Source organism: Coregonus clupeaformis, chromosome 20 (assembly GCF_020615455.1).
Source record: "Coregonus clupeaformis isolate EN_2021a chromosome 20, ASM2061545v1, whole genome shotgun sequence".
In the NCBI taxonomy this organism is placed as follows: Eukaryota; Metazoa; Chordata; class Actinopteri; order Salmoniformes; family Salmonidae; genus Coregonus; species Coregonus clupeaformis.
Genome location: NC_059211.1, coordinates 35494726 through 35511617, shown reverse-complemented (window position 1 = coordinate 35511617; position 16892 = coordinate 35494726). Strand labels below are relative to the sequence as shown.

Here is a 16892-nt window from a genome sequence, read left to right as displayed (position 1 = left end):
TAACCTATAAAGCGTTACATGGGCTTGCTCCTACCTATCTTTCCGAGTTGGTCCTGCCGTACATACCAATACGTACGCTACGGTCACAAGACGCAGGCCTCCTAATTGTCCCTAGAATTTCTAAGCAAACAGCGGGAGGCAGGGCTTTCTCCTATAGATCTCCATTTTTATGGAACAGTCTGCCTACCCATGTGAGAGACGCAGACTCGGTCTCAACCTTTAAGTCTTTACTGAAGACTTATCTCTTCAGTAGGTCATATGATTGAGTGTAGTCTGGCCCAGGAGTGTGAAGGTGAACGGAAAGGCTGGAGCAACGAACAGCCCTTGCTGTCTCTGCCGGGCCGGTTCCCCTCTCCACTGGGGTTCTCTGCCTCTAACCCTGTTGCAGGGGCTGAGTCACTGGCTTGCTGGTGCTCTTTCATGCCGTCCCTGGGGGGTGCGTCACTTGAGTGGGTTGAGTTACTGACGTGATCTTCCTGTCTGGGTTGGCGCCCCCCTTGGTTTGTGCTGTGGTGGAGACCTCTGTGGGCTATACTCGGCCTTGTCTCAGGATTGTAAGTTGGTGGTTGGGGATATCCCTCTAGTGGTGCGGGGGCTGTGCTTTGGCGGAGTGGGTGGGGTTATATCCTTCCTGTTTGGCCCTGTCCGGGGTTTCTTCGGATGGGGCCACAGTGTCTCCGGACCGCTCCTGTCTCAGCCTCCAGTATTTATGCTGCAGTAGTTTATGTGTCGGGGGGGCTGGGGGTTAGTTGGTTATACCTGGAGTACTTCTCCTGTCTTATCCAGTGTCCTGTGTGAATTTAAGTATGCTCTCTCTAATTCTCTCGTTCTCTCTTTCTCTCTGAGAACCTGAGCCCTAGGACCATACGTCAGGACTACCGGGCATGATGACACCTTGCTGTCCCCAGTCCGCCTGGCCTTGCTGCTATTCCAGTTTCAACTGTTCTGCCTGCGGCTACGAAACCCCTACCTGTCCCAGACCTGCTGTTTTCAACTCTAAATGATCGGCTATGAAAAGCCAACTGAGATTTATTCCTGATTATTATTTGACCATGCTTGTCACTTATGAACATTTTTGAACATCTTGGCATGGTTCTGTTATAATCTCCACCCGGCACAGCCAGAAGAGGACTGGCCACCCCTCATAGCCTGGTTCCTCTCTAGGTTTCTTCCTAGGTTTTGCCTTTCTAGGGAGTTTTTCCTAGCCACCGTGCTTCTACACCTGCATTACTAGCTGTTTGGGGTTTTAGGCTGGGTTTCTGTACAGCACTTCGAGATATTAGCTGATGTAAGAAGGGCTATATAAAATAAAATTGATTGATTGATTGATACATGTTTTGCTACTGTATTACCAAAAGCCTTCATTCTTATCTTTCTTTGAACATTTGTATAAAAAAAACATAGCCTATAATTTATCATTCAAAAATCCCTATGTCTACAGATAGATAAGCAGCCAAAGATGACTTACCTGCAAATGCTGAGCAGCAGAACGCCAGGAGAAACAGGGGTAGAATGGGTCTGTCTGGCATCATAATGCTGCAGTTATACTGTAGTAGAACTGGCCTACAGCTTATTCAGAAGAGGACAGGATGTATTGGCCGGCCTTCCCTTCCTCCTGGTGCTTCACAAGGACAACTCTTCTTCCACCACACAGTCAGTCAGTAGAGAGAAACCTCACAGGAGCTCCTGCTGCAAAGAACAGGAGTAGAGAGAGAGAGTGAGACAGAGAAACATGGTGGCTAACCGAACATGGTGGCTAACCGTTTAGCATAGCCAAAGAGTAAGACAGATTGTGCATCCCAAATGGCACCCTATTCCCTGCATAGTGCACTACTTTTGACCAGAGCCCTATGTGCCCTGATATAGGGTGCCATTTGGAACTCAGCAGTGGTAAGTAACCGAAGGGGCATTAGGATCTACTTCCCTGTGGAACTGATGAGAAGAGACAGGAGAGAGGGGAGACAGCGGCCCAGGAGACCAGGAGGATTTATCTCATGTGGCTAATTAGACATCATGTGAGTTTTTTGAGTCCCTGTTCTTGGTACCCATACCGGCCACCCACCTACCCCACCACAGCCCACGCACGGTCAGTCAAAGAGAGGTATCTGAGGGTCGAGGTTTGGCTGGGTGGCCAGTGGGTGTGAAAACATTGTTTTCTGAACATGGTATGGGGTGGGTGGGATATTTCAATTGAGATCGTTGGGAAAGATTGTATCCTCCAGTAGGGTCATGGTTAAGCTGCTTTGTGCTAGTGGGGTCGATTTTTCTGCTAATCAGCATGACCATAGCTGAACTTTTTAACTTGACCAGGCTATAGCCCACACCCTGCTAGACCACCATCTGAAACAGGGCATAGCACCATAAAACCCTTATGGTCTTAATAATTAAATTCCTATTGCTTCCTTTATCTTAACACAATAAAATTAAATACTCTAAAATCAATGAATGGAATCTAATAATGGATCATATAATGTCCTGATAAAATAGAATATAATTCATTAAAAACGTTTTACCATTATGTTTAATTAAATCTTTATATATTGTAGTTCTTTTTCTACCTTTTACAACTCAAAGCTTTGATATGTCAAAAAAGATTATAACGCAACAACCCTCATGTGTCATCCACGTCAAATCAGTCTTAAAAAAAAGAAAACCTTGTCAGTCATTTTTTTAAACAAAGGCATCAGAATTAGCCAGGTGGTCCATTCTGGTTGAGCTTTAGCCAACTGCTCTCTGTGTCCGTTTGTTGGCATGCCAAAGATGTGTATGGCTTGACAACAATAGAAAAGTTGGCTACAGCAAATACACTAGGGTACCAGGCGAGATCAAAAATATGCTTTGAATGTCATTTATCCTGGACATTTTCAACATGGTGACAGTTTGTTCGTTTTTTCAAACGGATGATGGCCAGATTTTACTTTTTAGTTTTAAAGCTGCAATATGTAATTTTTTGAGCGGCCCAACCAAATTCACATAGAAATGTGAGTTATAGATCTGTCATTCTTATTGAAAGCAAGCGGTAGATCTGTTCTATGTGTGCCATTGTAGGCTCGGCCCTAACTGATGTGCTCTCTGACACCTGGAGTTGCATGGCAAATGGTCCAGGAGCACAAGGAAGACAAAGGTCAATGCCAAAGGACTTGTCAGCCCTATCCCCCTCCCGAAACTTGTTCACTGAGGATAACTCTGATGCTATCTATATGGATGTATTATCTCTGTGGTAACTTGTATATCTACAGGGTGAACTCTAAATTACTCTCAAAGGGATTTTATTGTCCTCTCAGGAATTCTGTCTCATTTACTTTGGTCTCATTCCCCACACAAGCCTTTAAATGCTGTGACACCCTGTGGAGATTGGGCCTTGGTGGTCAGGTTACACTGTAAACTTGGTATCGTTTGATTGGCCAATGGTGGTTGGTCTTGGATTGAAAGGTTACACTTTCAGATGTTATAAATGGAATGAAATGCCTTTGTTCTCTCTCTTATTCTGCATCCAGTCCATGGAGGAAGGTTATATGATCAATTATCATTTCCTAGACTTCTAGGCCTTTGGTCTAGTAAGCATCTCTTTGTTCATGCTTTGTCGAGTAAGTTAACCTTAGGATCTATATGCTTGGAATAATGCCTTGTAATGCTTCCTCTCTGGTGTGCGAACGGGCCAAGCTACCAAAATAGCTCCCATTGCAGCTATTGGGACAGGTACAGAGGATAATCCCACACAGCCCACAAAGCGTTGTTGTGATTTCTGTAAAAGGGAAGGGCATATGATCAGGCGTTGTTGGAACCTAGGTAGAGGAAATCCTCCTGTACATTTTAGGCAGCCTGCAGGCCCACAGAGTAGAACCAACTATTCAGTTAGGTTTTGTAACTCTTATCACAGAAGTGGTCATACGATGCAGAAATGTTGGGATTTAGGTAGAGACAGACCATGTCAATTCTACTTGCAGCATAGGGTAGATTTTGAGCTTTCTCCTGTATTTGAGGAGTTTCTCCCATTCTTCTCTGCAGATCCTCTCAAGTTCTGTCAGGTTGGATGGGGAGCGTCCCGGCACAGCTATTTTCAGGTCTCTCCAGAGATGTTCGATCAGGTTCAAGTTTGGGCTCTGGCTGGGCCACTCAAGGACATCCAGAGACTTGTCCTGAAGCCACTCCTGCATTGTCTTGGCTCCAATCCGTCCGGTTTTGAACACTTCTGTCTGATGCAGAATCAGATGCGTCCAAAGGAGGATTATGTAGGGCAGCCCAGCCCCCAAAGTGACTCTTATAAACTGTATTCATTTCCTCTGTTGTCTTAGGAATTCAGCATTCTCTGTGTTGAATTGTCACACCTCTGAGAAGCAGAGGTTACATCATGTAGGTCTGATATCTGATTGGAGGTTAACTTTAGAGTAACACTATTGGTCAACAACTCAAGTTTTGAATCCTTACAACTCAGATGCTTACAAAAGGGTCTAAGATTCATTGTTCATTCTCTTATTTGTTCCTGATCTGCTGTGGTGAAATACCCTTTATTTATTTATTTATTTCTTCCTCTCTCCACCCCATGGACTTTTGGGGCATGGCCTTTCAGGCTATGGTTTCTCTCTCCCTCTCTCTCTCACCATGCTTAAAATAATGCCTTGTAATGCTTGTTAATGCTTTGTAACTTAAGCTGATGCCTTGTGTGTGAATCCATTCATTTTACAAAGTAATTAAATACACTTGTATTTAGAATTCCATTCTCAGACATTTCTCCATTGCCTATTACTGTAACTCAACCATAGTCTCTTGCATATTGCCAATTATCTTTATGGAGTCAAATAAACATTTTAATAGGCTAATTGCTTAGTCTTATTACGAGTCTCATGATGTATTTATAATATACACATATCATACATGATAAAAATTACAACCACAACACTATTTCTATGCTTCCTGGTCTTAAGTTTCATTTTTGCGTCTTTTATTTTCGGTTTTGTACAACAGCTTCAAAACAGTTGAATACAATATTGTTGGATTGTATAAATGATTCTCTACACTATACTTGCTTATTTTGTCACATAAACTGAAATTAGGCTAACTATTAGAATTTTTGCAACCAGGAAATGGCGGAGCGATTTCTACATAGTGCATATGTTTAAATATTTTGTGGAATGATAAGTGAACAGTAAGCCTGCCTCAGTATCACTATCACAACGTTAGTCAGTTAGGGAAAGGGATTTTTCATAGCTCATTGAGTTGTTAGGATTACTCTACAAAAGCAAAGGATTATCTGAACAATAGAGCATTAATGCAGCACACACAGGAATGCACCACCACAGCATGGCCGTTCAGATTAAGACCCCAGTGCAGAGTCCTGACAGGCCAGAGGCCAGCCCTATTGTGGTTTCCTCTCTCTGTATGCTCTCACATTGTAGAGGGCCAACACAGACCACAGTCATATACTGTGCTCGGTATTTCCCTAATTGAGGTAATATGTACATGTAGGTAGAGTTATTAAAGTGACTATGCATGGATAATAAACAGAGAGTAGGAGCAGTGTAAAAGAGGGGGGGCAGGCAATGCAAATAGTCTGGGTAGCCATTTGATTAGATGTTCAGGAGTCTTATGGCTTGGGGGTAGAAGCTGTTTAGAAGCCTCTTGGACCTAGACTTGGCGCTCCGGTACCGCTTGCCGTGAGGTAGCTAAGAGAACAGTCTATGACTAGGGTGGCTGGAGTCTGACAATTTTTAGGGTCTTCCTCTGACACCGCCTGGTATAGAGGTCCTGGATGGCAGGAAGCTTGGCCCCAGCGATGTACTGGGCCATACGCACTACCCTCTGTAGTGCCTTGCGGTCGGAGGCCGAGCAGTTGCCATACCAGGCAGTGATGCAACCAGTCAGGATTCTCTAGATGGTGCAGCTGTAGAACCTTTTGAGGATCTGAGGCCCATGCCAAATCTTTTAAGTCTCCTTAGGGGGAATAGGTTTTGTCGTGCCCTCTTCACGACTGTCTTGTGGTGCTTGGACCATGTTAGTTTGTTGGTGATGTGGACACCAAGGAACTTGAAGCTCTCAACCTGCTCCACTACAGCCCCGTCGATGAGAATGGGGGCGTGCTCAGTCCTCTTCTTTTTCCTGTAGTCCAGAATCATCTCCTTTGTCTTGATCACGTTGAGGGAGAGGTTGTTGTCCTGGCACCACACGGCCAGGTTTCTGACCTCCTCCCTATAGGCTGTCTCGTCGTTGTCGGTGATCAGGCCTACCACTGTTGTGTCATCATAAAACTTAATGATGGTGTTGGAGTCGTGCCTGGCCATGCAGTCATGAGTGAACAGGGAGTACAGGAGGGGACTGAGCACGCACCCCTGAGGGGCCCACGTGTTCAGGATCAGCGTGGCGGATGTGTTGTTACCTACCCTTACCACCTGGGGGCGGCCCGTCAGGAAGTCCAGGATCCATTTGCAGAGGGAGGTGTTCAGTCCCAGGGTCCTTAGCTTAGTGATGAGCTTTGAGGGCACTATGGTGTTGAACGCTGAGCAGTACTCAATGAATAGCATTCTCACATAGGTGTTCCTCTTCTCCAGGTGTGAAAGGGCAGTGTGGAGCGCAATAGAGATTGCATCATCTGTGGATCTGTTGGGGCGGTATGCAAATTTGAGTGGGTCTAGGGTTTATGGGATAATGGTGTTGATGTGAGCCATGACCAGCCTTTCAAAGCACTTCATGGCTACAGACGTGAGTGCTACGGGTCAGTAGTCATTTAGGCAGGTTACCTTAGTATTCTTGGGCACAGGGACTATGGTGGTCTGCTTGAAACATGTTGGTATTACAGACTCAGACAGGGAGAGGTTGAAAATGTCAGTGAAGACACTTGCCATTTGGTCAGCGCATGCTCGGAGTACACGTCCTGGTAATCCGTCTGGCCCTTCGGCCTTGTGAATGTTGACCCGTTTAAAGGTCTTACTCGGCTAAGGAGAGCGTGATCACACAGTCGTCCGGAACAGCTGATGCTCTCATGCATGTTTCAGTGTTACTTGCCTCGAAGCGAGCATAAAAGTGATTTAGCTCGTCTGGTAGGCTCGTGTCACTGGTCAGCTCGCGGCTGTGCTTCCCTTTGTAGTCTGTAATAGTTTGCAAGCCCTGCCACATCCGACGAGCGTCGGAGCCGGTGTAGTATGATTCGATCTTAGTCCTGTATTGACGCTTTGCCTGTTTGATGGTTCGTCGGAGGGCATAGCGGGATTTCTTATAAGCTTCCGGGTTAGAGTCCCACTCCTTGAAAGCGGCAGCTCTACCCTTTAGCTCAGTGCGGATGTTGCCTGTAATCCATGGCTTCTGGTTGCGGTATGTACGTACAGTCACTGTGGGGACGACGTCATCGATGCACTTATTGATGAAGCCAGTGACTGATGTGGTGTACTCCTCAACGCCATCGGAAGAATCCCGGACCATATTCCAGAATGTGCTAGCAAAACAGTCCTGTAGCTTAGCATCTGCTTCATCTGACCACTTTGTTATTGACCGAGTCACTGATGCTTCCTGCTTTAGTTTTTGCTTGTAAACAGGAATCAGAATTATGGTCTGATTTGCCAAATGGAGGGCGAGTGAGAGCTTTGTACGTGTCTCTGTGTGTGGAGTAAAGGTGGTGTAGAGTTTGTTTCCCTCTGGTTGCACATTTAACATGCTGGTAGAAATTAGGTAAAATGGATTTAAGTTTCCATGCATTAAAGTCCCCGGCCACTAGGACCGGCGCCTCTGGATGAGCGTTTTCCTGTTTGCTTATGGCCGTATACAGTTCATTGAGTGCGGTCTTAGTGCCAGCATCGGTTTGTGGTGGTAAATAGACAGCGACGAAGAATATAGATGAAAACTCTCTTGGTAGATAGTGTGGTCTACAGCGTATCATGAGATACTATAGCTCAGGCGAGCAAAACCTTGAGACTTCCATAGATATCGTGCACCAGCTGTTGATTACAAATATACATAGACCGCCACCCTTTGTCTTACCAGAGGCTGCTGTTCTATCCTGCCGATACAGTGTATAACCGCCAGCAGAAGCTCTATTCGGTCATAAGAGACGGTAGCAGCAACATTAATGTACAAAACAAGTTACAAACAATACAAAAAAACACACAAAATAGCACGGTTGGTTAAGAGTCCATAAAACTGCAGCCATTTCTTCCGGCGCCATTGTTACCAGGAGATGACATGATGTCAACATCAGAATTTTGTTAATTTTAATGTACAGTTGAAGTCAGAAGTTTACATAAACTTAGGTTGAAGTCATTAAAACTTGTTTTTTCAACCACTCCACAAATTTCTTGTTAACAAACTATAGTTTTGGCAAGTCGGTTAGGACATCTACTTTGTGCATGACACAAGTCATTTTCCAACAATTGTTTACAGACAGATTATTTCACTTATAATTCACTGTATCACAATTCCAGTGGGTCAGAAGTTTACATACACTAAGTTGACTGTGCCTTTAAACAGCTTGGAAAATTCCAGAAAATGATGTAATGGCTTTAGAAGCTTCTGATAGGCTAATTGACATCATTTGAGTCAATTGGAGATGTACCTGTGGATGTATTTCAAGGCCTACCTTCAAACTCAGTGCCTCTTTGCTTGACATCATGGGAAAATAAAAAGAAATCAGCCAAGACCTCAGAAAAAAAATGGTAGACCTCCACAAGTCTGGTTCATCCTTGGGAGCAATTTCCAAACGCCTGAAGGTACCACGTTCATCTGTACAAACAATAGTACGCAAGTATAAACACCATGGGACCACGCAGCCGTCATACCGCTCAGGAAGGAGACGCGTTCTGTCTCCTAGAGATGAACGTACTTTGGTGCGAAAAGTGCAAATCAATCCCAGAACAACAGCAAAGGACCTTGTGAAGATGCTGGAGGAAACAGGTACAAAAGTATCTATATCCACAGTAAAACAAGTCCTATATCGACATAACCTGAAAGGCCGCTCAGCAAGGAAGAAGCCACTGCTCCAAAACCGCCATAGAAAAGCCAGACTACGGTTTGCAACTGCACATGGGGACAAAGATCGTACTTTTTGGAGAAATGTCCTCTGGTCTGATTAAACAAAAATAGAACTGTTTGGCCATAATGACCATCGTTATGTTTGGAGGAAAAATGGGGATGCTTGGAAGCCGAAGAACACCATCCCAACCGTGAAGCACAGGGGTGGCAGTATCATGCTGTGGGGGTGCTTTGCTGCAGGAGGGACTGGTGCACTTCACAAAATAGATGGCATCATGAGGAAGGAAAATGATGTGGATATATTGAAGCAACATCACTCAGGAAGTTAAAGATTGGTCGCAAATGGGTCTTCCAAATGGACAATGACCACAAGCATACTTCCAAAGTTGTGGCAAAATGGCATAAGGACAACAAAGTCAAGGTATTGGAGTGGCCATTACGAAGTCCTGACCTCAATCCTATAGAACATTTGTGGGCAGAACTGAAAAAGTGTGTGTGAGCAAGGAGGCCTACAAACCTGACTCAGTTACACCAGCTCTGTCAGGAGGAATGGGCCAAAATTCACCCAACTTATTGTGGGAAGCTTGTTGAAGGCTACCCAAAACATTTCACCCAAGTTAAACAATTTAAAGGCAATGTACCAGATACTAATTGAGTGTATGTGAACTTCTGACCCACTGGGAATGTGATGAAAGAAATAAAAGCTGAAAGAAATAATTCTCTCTACTATTATTCTGACATTTCACATTTTTAAAATAAAGTGGTGATCCTAACTGACCTAAGACAGGGAATTTTTACTAGGATTAAATGTCAGGAATTGTGAAAAACTGAGTTTAAATGTATTTGGCTTAGGTGTATGTAAACTTCCGACTTCAACTGTATGTTCCCCCCTCAGACTTACCTGCCAGCCCACCTCAAAGCAACATGAGTTCCAGAATCTATCCTACAGAATAATATAATATTTGGGCCAGTGGCCAGCAGGGCTGCTCTATGATCAGCGCTCATGGATCATGGCTGCCGCCAGTTGATGACAAGACTGGTGTAAGAAGACATGCTGGTGATCTGGTGTGACTGCCCGCCCAGTGATGAGCAGAGTGAGAGAGATGTGGTCATGTTACAGATGAAGCATCTCTGTCTTTTTCCTACTACGCACCTCTTAACCTGTCCACAGCAACAGAGAGAGTGCATGGGTGGAGAGATGCATGGGAGGAGAAATGCATGGGAGGAGAGATGTACGGACGGAGGCCTAAGTAGGGCTAAGGATGCCTAAGGTGCATTGCAGTGCTCTGAAGTACGGAGTGGATAGAGGCCTAAGAGATGGAAGGAGGGCTAAGGTGCATCGACAGAGGGAGCCGAGGGCTGATGAGAACTGAAGAGGGCTAAGGTGCATCGCTGAGCTCCACAGTGCAAACAGCTGCTGGAACAAAGGGCCTTTCAGACCCTGGCAGCTGTGTGGGCTGGGAAGTCATTTTGGATGATCACGACAAATATTACACTTCCAGCTCGCAGAGCGGGGCTGGTGCCATCTCTTTCTGATTTGTCGGCCCCTTTCCCAACGCCCCCCTTCCCCTTTCATAAGTGGAGGTATACTCTGTCCCTCCATTCTCCTCTCTAGGCCAAACACCATTTCAAAGTGAAGCTAGATGGCATTATATTATTCAGAGTGTTCAGGCCAGGGCTAAACTGTTTTGCGACACCACAGAGTACAGAGTGGAAACCGGTTGTGGTCTGGAGCAAGAAGAGTGAAATGAGAGAAAGTGCTGAAGCGTTTAGATTGATGGTTGTGACACAGTGGGTTCAGAAGCACTTTCATTAGGCCTAATTGTTTCCAGGAGAAAAAAAAGAACAGGCCCAGCCTATCATGAAAGAGTCAAGTCAACCAGTCTAAGGGTTATTGCATGGGTCTGGACTCTGGATTCAAACCAATGGCTGTATATACATTATGAATGGACAAAGCCATCGATCACGTGACACCATGAATTCCTATGAGAAGACTCAATAGTGCATTGAAGCCAAATTAAGTCAGTTAAGATGGCGTCTCATGGAGACATAAAATGCGCAGTTTGAGCTACTCCAGGAAGTGACATTGCATGCTAGCTAAGAGTTGAGGAAAGACTGACTGCTTTGCTTCTTGTTTTTATAAGAAACATTAATGTGTTGGAAATTCCTAATTGTTTTCATAGTCAACTTACACACAGCACTGACACACACACACTTACCCCACCAGACATGTCACCAGGGGTCTTTTCACAGTCCCCAGAACAAATCCAAGGAAACGTACAGTATCATACAGAGCCATGATTGCATGGAACTCTCTTCCATCTCATATAGCGCAAGTGAACAGCAAATCTGGTTTCAAAAAACAAATAAAGATTCACCTCACGGCACAACGCCTCTCCCCCATGTGACCTACTTTTGTGTGTATGTACTGACATGTATGTGTAACTGATAGATGCAAACAAACACACACACACACACACACACACTACATGTTAATGCTTTAAATGTATGTAAATTGAAAATGTAATGTATTTTTCGTTATGTTTCGGACCCCAGTAAGACTCGCTGTCGCCATTGGCGTCGGCCAATGAAGATCCTAATAAAATAAAATAAAAAGAAGCCCAATACTGCACCCTCTCATTGAGTAACTCAAGTTTAAGGCCAGCAGGGGTACTGCAGGCTGCCATCAGTAACTAAATTATCCTTATAATTTGTTCTGTGTGTGATTTTAAAATAATCGGTTCAAGGACATTCATCTGGTGTATTAAAAGCAATTATTGGTACCATGATTGTCTTCAAAATATTTTATTTATTTACACGAAGATTGACCCCAAAGATTTTTCCATTCACTATAATGGGGGATCCTGTGTTCTGCAAACAATGCCTACAGTACCGCGGTCGGCCTTGAACTACCGCGGCTTCAATGAGAGGGGGCAGTCGTTCTCCCCTGATTCAAACCGATGCGAGAAACTGACTGACTCTTTGTTGCCGCAACAGTAGGATCACCTCATGTGACTTGTCTTTTAACTCTAGCCATCCGTCCAAGCAGAGCTTCCATTTCACTCCAAGCTGCTCTGGAAAACCCATTAGAGACACTGCAGACCCCAGACTGAACATAATAAGTAGCTATGAAGTACTCTACACTATAGCAGCGTAGGAGGGACCGTAAATGCCACATGGTTTCCAAAACGCAGCAGCCTTATCCTGAATCCAGGCATCCAGGCAGAATTGTTTACATGAAGATAAACTGAGATGAATGAACATAGTACTGTGGCCGTATGTAGCAAGCATCTAGGAGTAGGAGTACTGATCTAGGATTAGTCCCCCCACATCCATGTAAACTTGTGCATTGTGATCTAAAAGGCTAAACTGATTCTAGATCAGCACTCCTATACTGAGACACTTGATACATTTGGCCCCTAGTCACATCTAATGCAAAATGATACTCAAACAGTTTTATGAGTTTTAGGCATCCTTAGTAGGCAGATCATGAATCAATAGTGTTAAAAAGGGCTGTAAATGTAAGTCCCTCCAATCTAACAAAGGCTGTCTAATGAAGGATGTCCAGTGCTGGCCACAAACCACCCAGAGACCAGTAACTTGCATGCTCTGCCACTCTTCAAGCATAAATCACCTATTAAATACGGCTAATGTGTCTGAATGAGCGTCCCCAACCACCTCATCTCAGTTCATTAGTCCATCTGGAAAACTTCCCATCCAGAATTTGAGTTATGTTTCTGCAATAGGACACTGAGAAGCTTCATAACCTAAAATGACACCCATCTGGCTGCTCTCATTTCACTAGTTCACTGATTGAAGTACACTCTTAGAAAAAAAAAGGTGCTATCTAGAACCTAAAACGGTTCTGCGGTTGTCCTTATAAGAACCCTTTTTGGTTCTAGGTAGAACCCTTTTGGTTCCAGGTATAACCCTTTTGGGTTCCATGTAAAACCCTTTCCACAGAGGGTTCTACATGGAACCAAAAAGGGTTATTTTATGGGGACACCTGAAGAACCCTTTTGGAACCCTTTTTTCTAAGAGTGGCTTGTTCAGTCTAAACAAAGTTCAGTTTCTCAACTACATAAGACACCAGTGATGCAGAGTAACTACAGTTGTTTATAATAGACAATGTGCTCGTCCAGAAGAGACTAATCTTCCCTCCCCACATCCCCTCTTGTGGAAGTGAGAAGCCACGTGTCAATGCAAGGGATGCACACTAGGGATGGTGTCTCTCTCTCTCTCTCTGTGTGTGTGTGTGTGTGTGTGTGTGTGTGTGTGTGTGTGTGTGTGTGTGTGTGTGTGTGTCTGTCTGTCTGTCTGTCTGTCTGTCTGTCTGTCTGTCTGTCTGTCTGTGCATGCCGTCCGTCTGTCCGTCCTCCCGTGTGGCTCAGTTGGTAGAGCATGGCGCTTGCAACGCCAGGGTTGTGGGTTTGATTCCCGAGGGGGACCAGTTTGAAAAAGTTTGGTTCTAGGCCCTCTCCTCTTCTCTCTATACACCAAGTCACTCTGTCATATCCTCACATGGTCTGTCCTATCATTGCTATGCGGATGACACTCAACTACTCTTCTCCTTCCCCCTTCTGACACTCAGGTGGCGAAATGCATCTCTGCGTGCCTGGCAGATATCTCAACTTGGATGTCGGCCCACCACCTCAAGATCAACTTCGACAACACGGAACTGCTCTTCCTCCCCGGGAAGGCCTGCCCGCTCAAAGACCTCTCCATCACGGTTGACAACTCCACAGTGTCGCCCTCCCAGAGTGCAAAGAACCTTGGTGTGACCCTGGACAACACACTGTCGTTCTCTGCAAACATCAAAGCAGTGACCTGCTCCTGCAGGTTCATGCTCTACATCCGAAGAGTACGACCCTACCTCACACAGGAAGCGGCGCAGGTCCTAATCCAGGCACTTGTCCTCTCCCGTCTAGAATACTGCAACTCGCTGTTGGCTGGGCTCCCAACTTGTGCCATCAAACCCCTGCAACTTATCCAGAACGCAGCAGCCTGCCTGGTTTTCAACTTTCCCAAGTTCTCTCATGTCACCCCGCTCCTCCGCACACTCCACTGGCTTCCAGTTGAAGCTCGCATCCAATACAAGACCATGTTGCTTACCTAAGGAACAGCAAGAGGAACTACCCCTCCCTACCTTCAGGCTATGCTCAAACCCTACACCCCAACCCGAGCACTCCGTTCTGCCACCTTAGGTCTCTTGGCCTTCCCACCCCTACGGGAGGGCAGCTCCCGCTCAGCCCAGTCCAAGCTCTTCTCTGTCCTGGCACCCCAATGGTGGAACCAGCTTCCCCCTGAAGCTAGGACAGCAGAGTCCCTGCCCATCTTCCAAAAACATCTGAAACCCTACCTCTTCAAACAGTATCTTAAATTATCCTCCTCCTCACCGTCTTCCTACTTCTGACACCATGGAATAGGTACAAGCCCTTACCTCAGCTATCAAACATATAGCTATTAAACATGTGCACAACACTACAGCTGCTATCAAACATAAGTATGTCTCACAATGCAATGGGCATAGCTTCAGCTGACTAACACAGCCTATCATGCCCCAGACTCTGCCTACAATGCCCTACAAGGCTGCCCAACAATAATCCTCCTAGGAAATCCCTAAAGCAAGTCTTTAGAAAGCAATTCAAATAGCTTTCTGACACAGCGCTCGATCTGAAATCTAAAGCTTTTTTTCAGCTCATGTTTTATAAGTACATTAATTATGACTTTTCCCATATCAGACATACTATTGTATATATCTGATATTCTTTCATCATAACAAGGCAAACAGTTATGTCCACTTTTATCAAGTCAATAACATTATTATAATGCATCAAAGGTTTCTGAAAACGGCTCCTAAAATGACAGAACTGCAGAACTAAATCTGCAAAAATTACAGAGAACTCGAACTAAAGGAAGATAGATGCATACTGCAAACGTATCAATCATTATGGTTAATGCATTCACATCCTATCGGAAATTGCTGTAGACAGGTTGGTATCATGCTTTGCTTTCACATCAGTGATGCTACACTTGAACACAACTTGAATTTGTTGAAGGCATGGATACAAAACAAAATCATACAAAAGAGTGATGTTCAGCACTAAGGTGTGATATCTGGTTATGGCAGGTCAGTTGAGTAATGTTAAAGTTCCTTCCCACCAGTGATCCTCTGACCATGTTGTCTAAATCAAAGGTTGCACAAATAAATAGCCTAATACTAATGTAGCCTAATACATAAGCCTGCATTACTATGTTTACTATTTAAAATGTTATAATAAATGATTGAAATCAATTATCCAATGTGAATATTTATTGATTTAGTTAGTTATAGACAGTTATAAACCAGTTGAATATTAGAAGCAACAATGCTGACACATTAATTGAGAGGTGATGGGTAGCTGTAGGTGTGCCCAAGGACCATGAAACTGGCCATGCGTGTTTGGTTTTGAGAGCTTGACAGTTTCAATATACTCCAAATCTTTTTGCAAATAGCTTTTGGGACAGTTGTTTAATCAGGAAAGAATAGGACGTCATAAAAGTTGATAAGTGGCAAAACAAAATGCTAAAGTTCATCCCTGTTTATCCACTAAGAACTATTGTGTGTGCATTGGAAGAACATGTCAAAGCAACAGTCAAAGCACTTTTGGTTTGCGAGTGTGACACAGCGTCCGTGGACAACAAATTTGTTCAGTCACTTGCAACAATATAGCCTATCACAGAATAGCAGACATAAAACGTGCCGTATTTGCATCCTTGAAGTGCGGGGTTGTGAGCCGCGGACACAGCAATTATTTGGCCCAGAGATGTTCAGTAAAACATGCAGATATATATATAAATAATTTTCATTAAAATAATTACAATGTAGGCCTAGTATAACATGTTTGACAACTTTTAACGCTTGAATAAGAACTCTGACGTACCATGCAGAATATCCAGAAACGTCAAAGTAAACTTTGTTGTAAGTTGTAGCTAGTTTGCCTTGCAGCGGTTCGAATGGATGCGAAATGTATCCTTTCCTTTCCTGGAAAAAACTTCAAAACCCCACCGCGTCCATGGAAAACAACGTTGGATGTCATGTAACAGAATTTGCCGAGTTTATGAATAGTGAGTCCACTACTATCGCTTAACACTTTTAAATACCTATCTCCGTTTTCTCTAGGCACTTCATTTTGGGGGTGGGTCTTGTGGTGGGAGGAGGCTGAGAGGTAAACTAGCTAGCTACATCAGTCAACAAATTGGTTTTCATTGGAGAAGAGCAGACAGTTGCTGCTGTCATTACAGTGAAAGTATAATTATGGTCCAAACAGATTGCACATTATGGCATTAGGCAAACACAATATAGGCTAATTGAACTATACAATTAATACAATATTATTGTTATTATTGGGTTATGATTCATAATTAATAATTAATATTAAAATGACAATGTTTGGGACTCTTTATAAGCAGCATTTTCCAATGTTGTTGTTGTCGTTGTTTTATTTTTTTTAAACTCAACACATAATAAGTCATTAGTTGTAATGACTTCCCCCTCAGGAAGTTGAAAAGGTTTGGCATGGGCCCTCAAATCCTCAAAAGGTTCTACAGCTGCACCATTGAGAGCATCTTGACTGGCTGCATCACTGCGTGGTATATCAACAGCACCACCCTCGATCGCATGGCACTGCAGAGGGTGGTGCGGACAGCCCAGTACATCACTGGGGCCGAGATCCCTGCCATCCAGGACCTCTATATCAGGCGGTGTGAAAGGAAGGCCCGGAAAATTGTAAAATACTCCAGCCACCCAAGCCCTAGACTGTTCTCTCTGCTTCCACACGGCAAGTGGTACCGGTGCATAAAGTCTGACACCAACAGGCTCCTGAACAGCTTCTATTCCCAAGCCATAAGACTGCTAAATAGCTAACAGAATGGCTACACGGACTGAGTTGACTCTT

The 16892-nt window shown here is 44.3% G+C and overlaps 1 protein-coding gene across 1 annotated transcript in view; it reads right to left on the bottom strand.

Moving 5' to 3' along the window:
- Positions 1-16103, bottom strand: part of LOC121533923 (transforming growth factor beta receptor type 3-like) — a 161596-nt gene extending 145493 nt beyond the window's left edge. The window contains exons 1-2 of the mRNA XM_041840285.1: positions 15879-16103; positions 1469-1689 (exon numbers count right to left, since the gene is read on the bottom strand). Of these exons, the coding sequence (XP_041696219.1) occupies positions 1469-1532 (64 nt within the window). The 5' untranslated portion in view covers positions 1533-1689; positions 15879-16103. The remainder of the gene's footprint in view (positions 1-1468; positions 1690-15878) is intronic.
- Between the last annotated feature and the right edge of the window lie 789 nt (positions 16104-16892).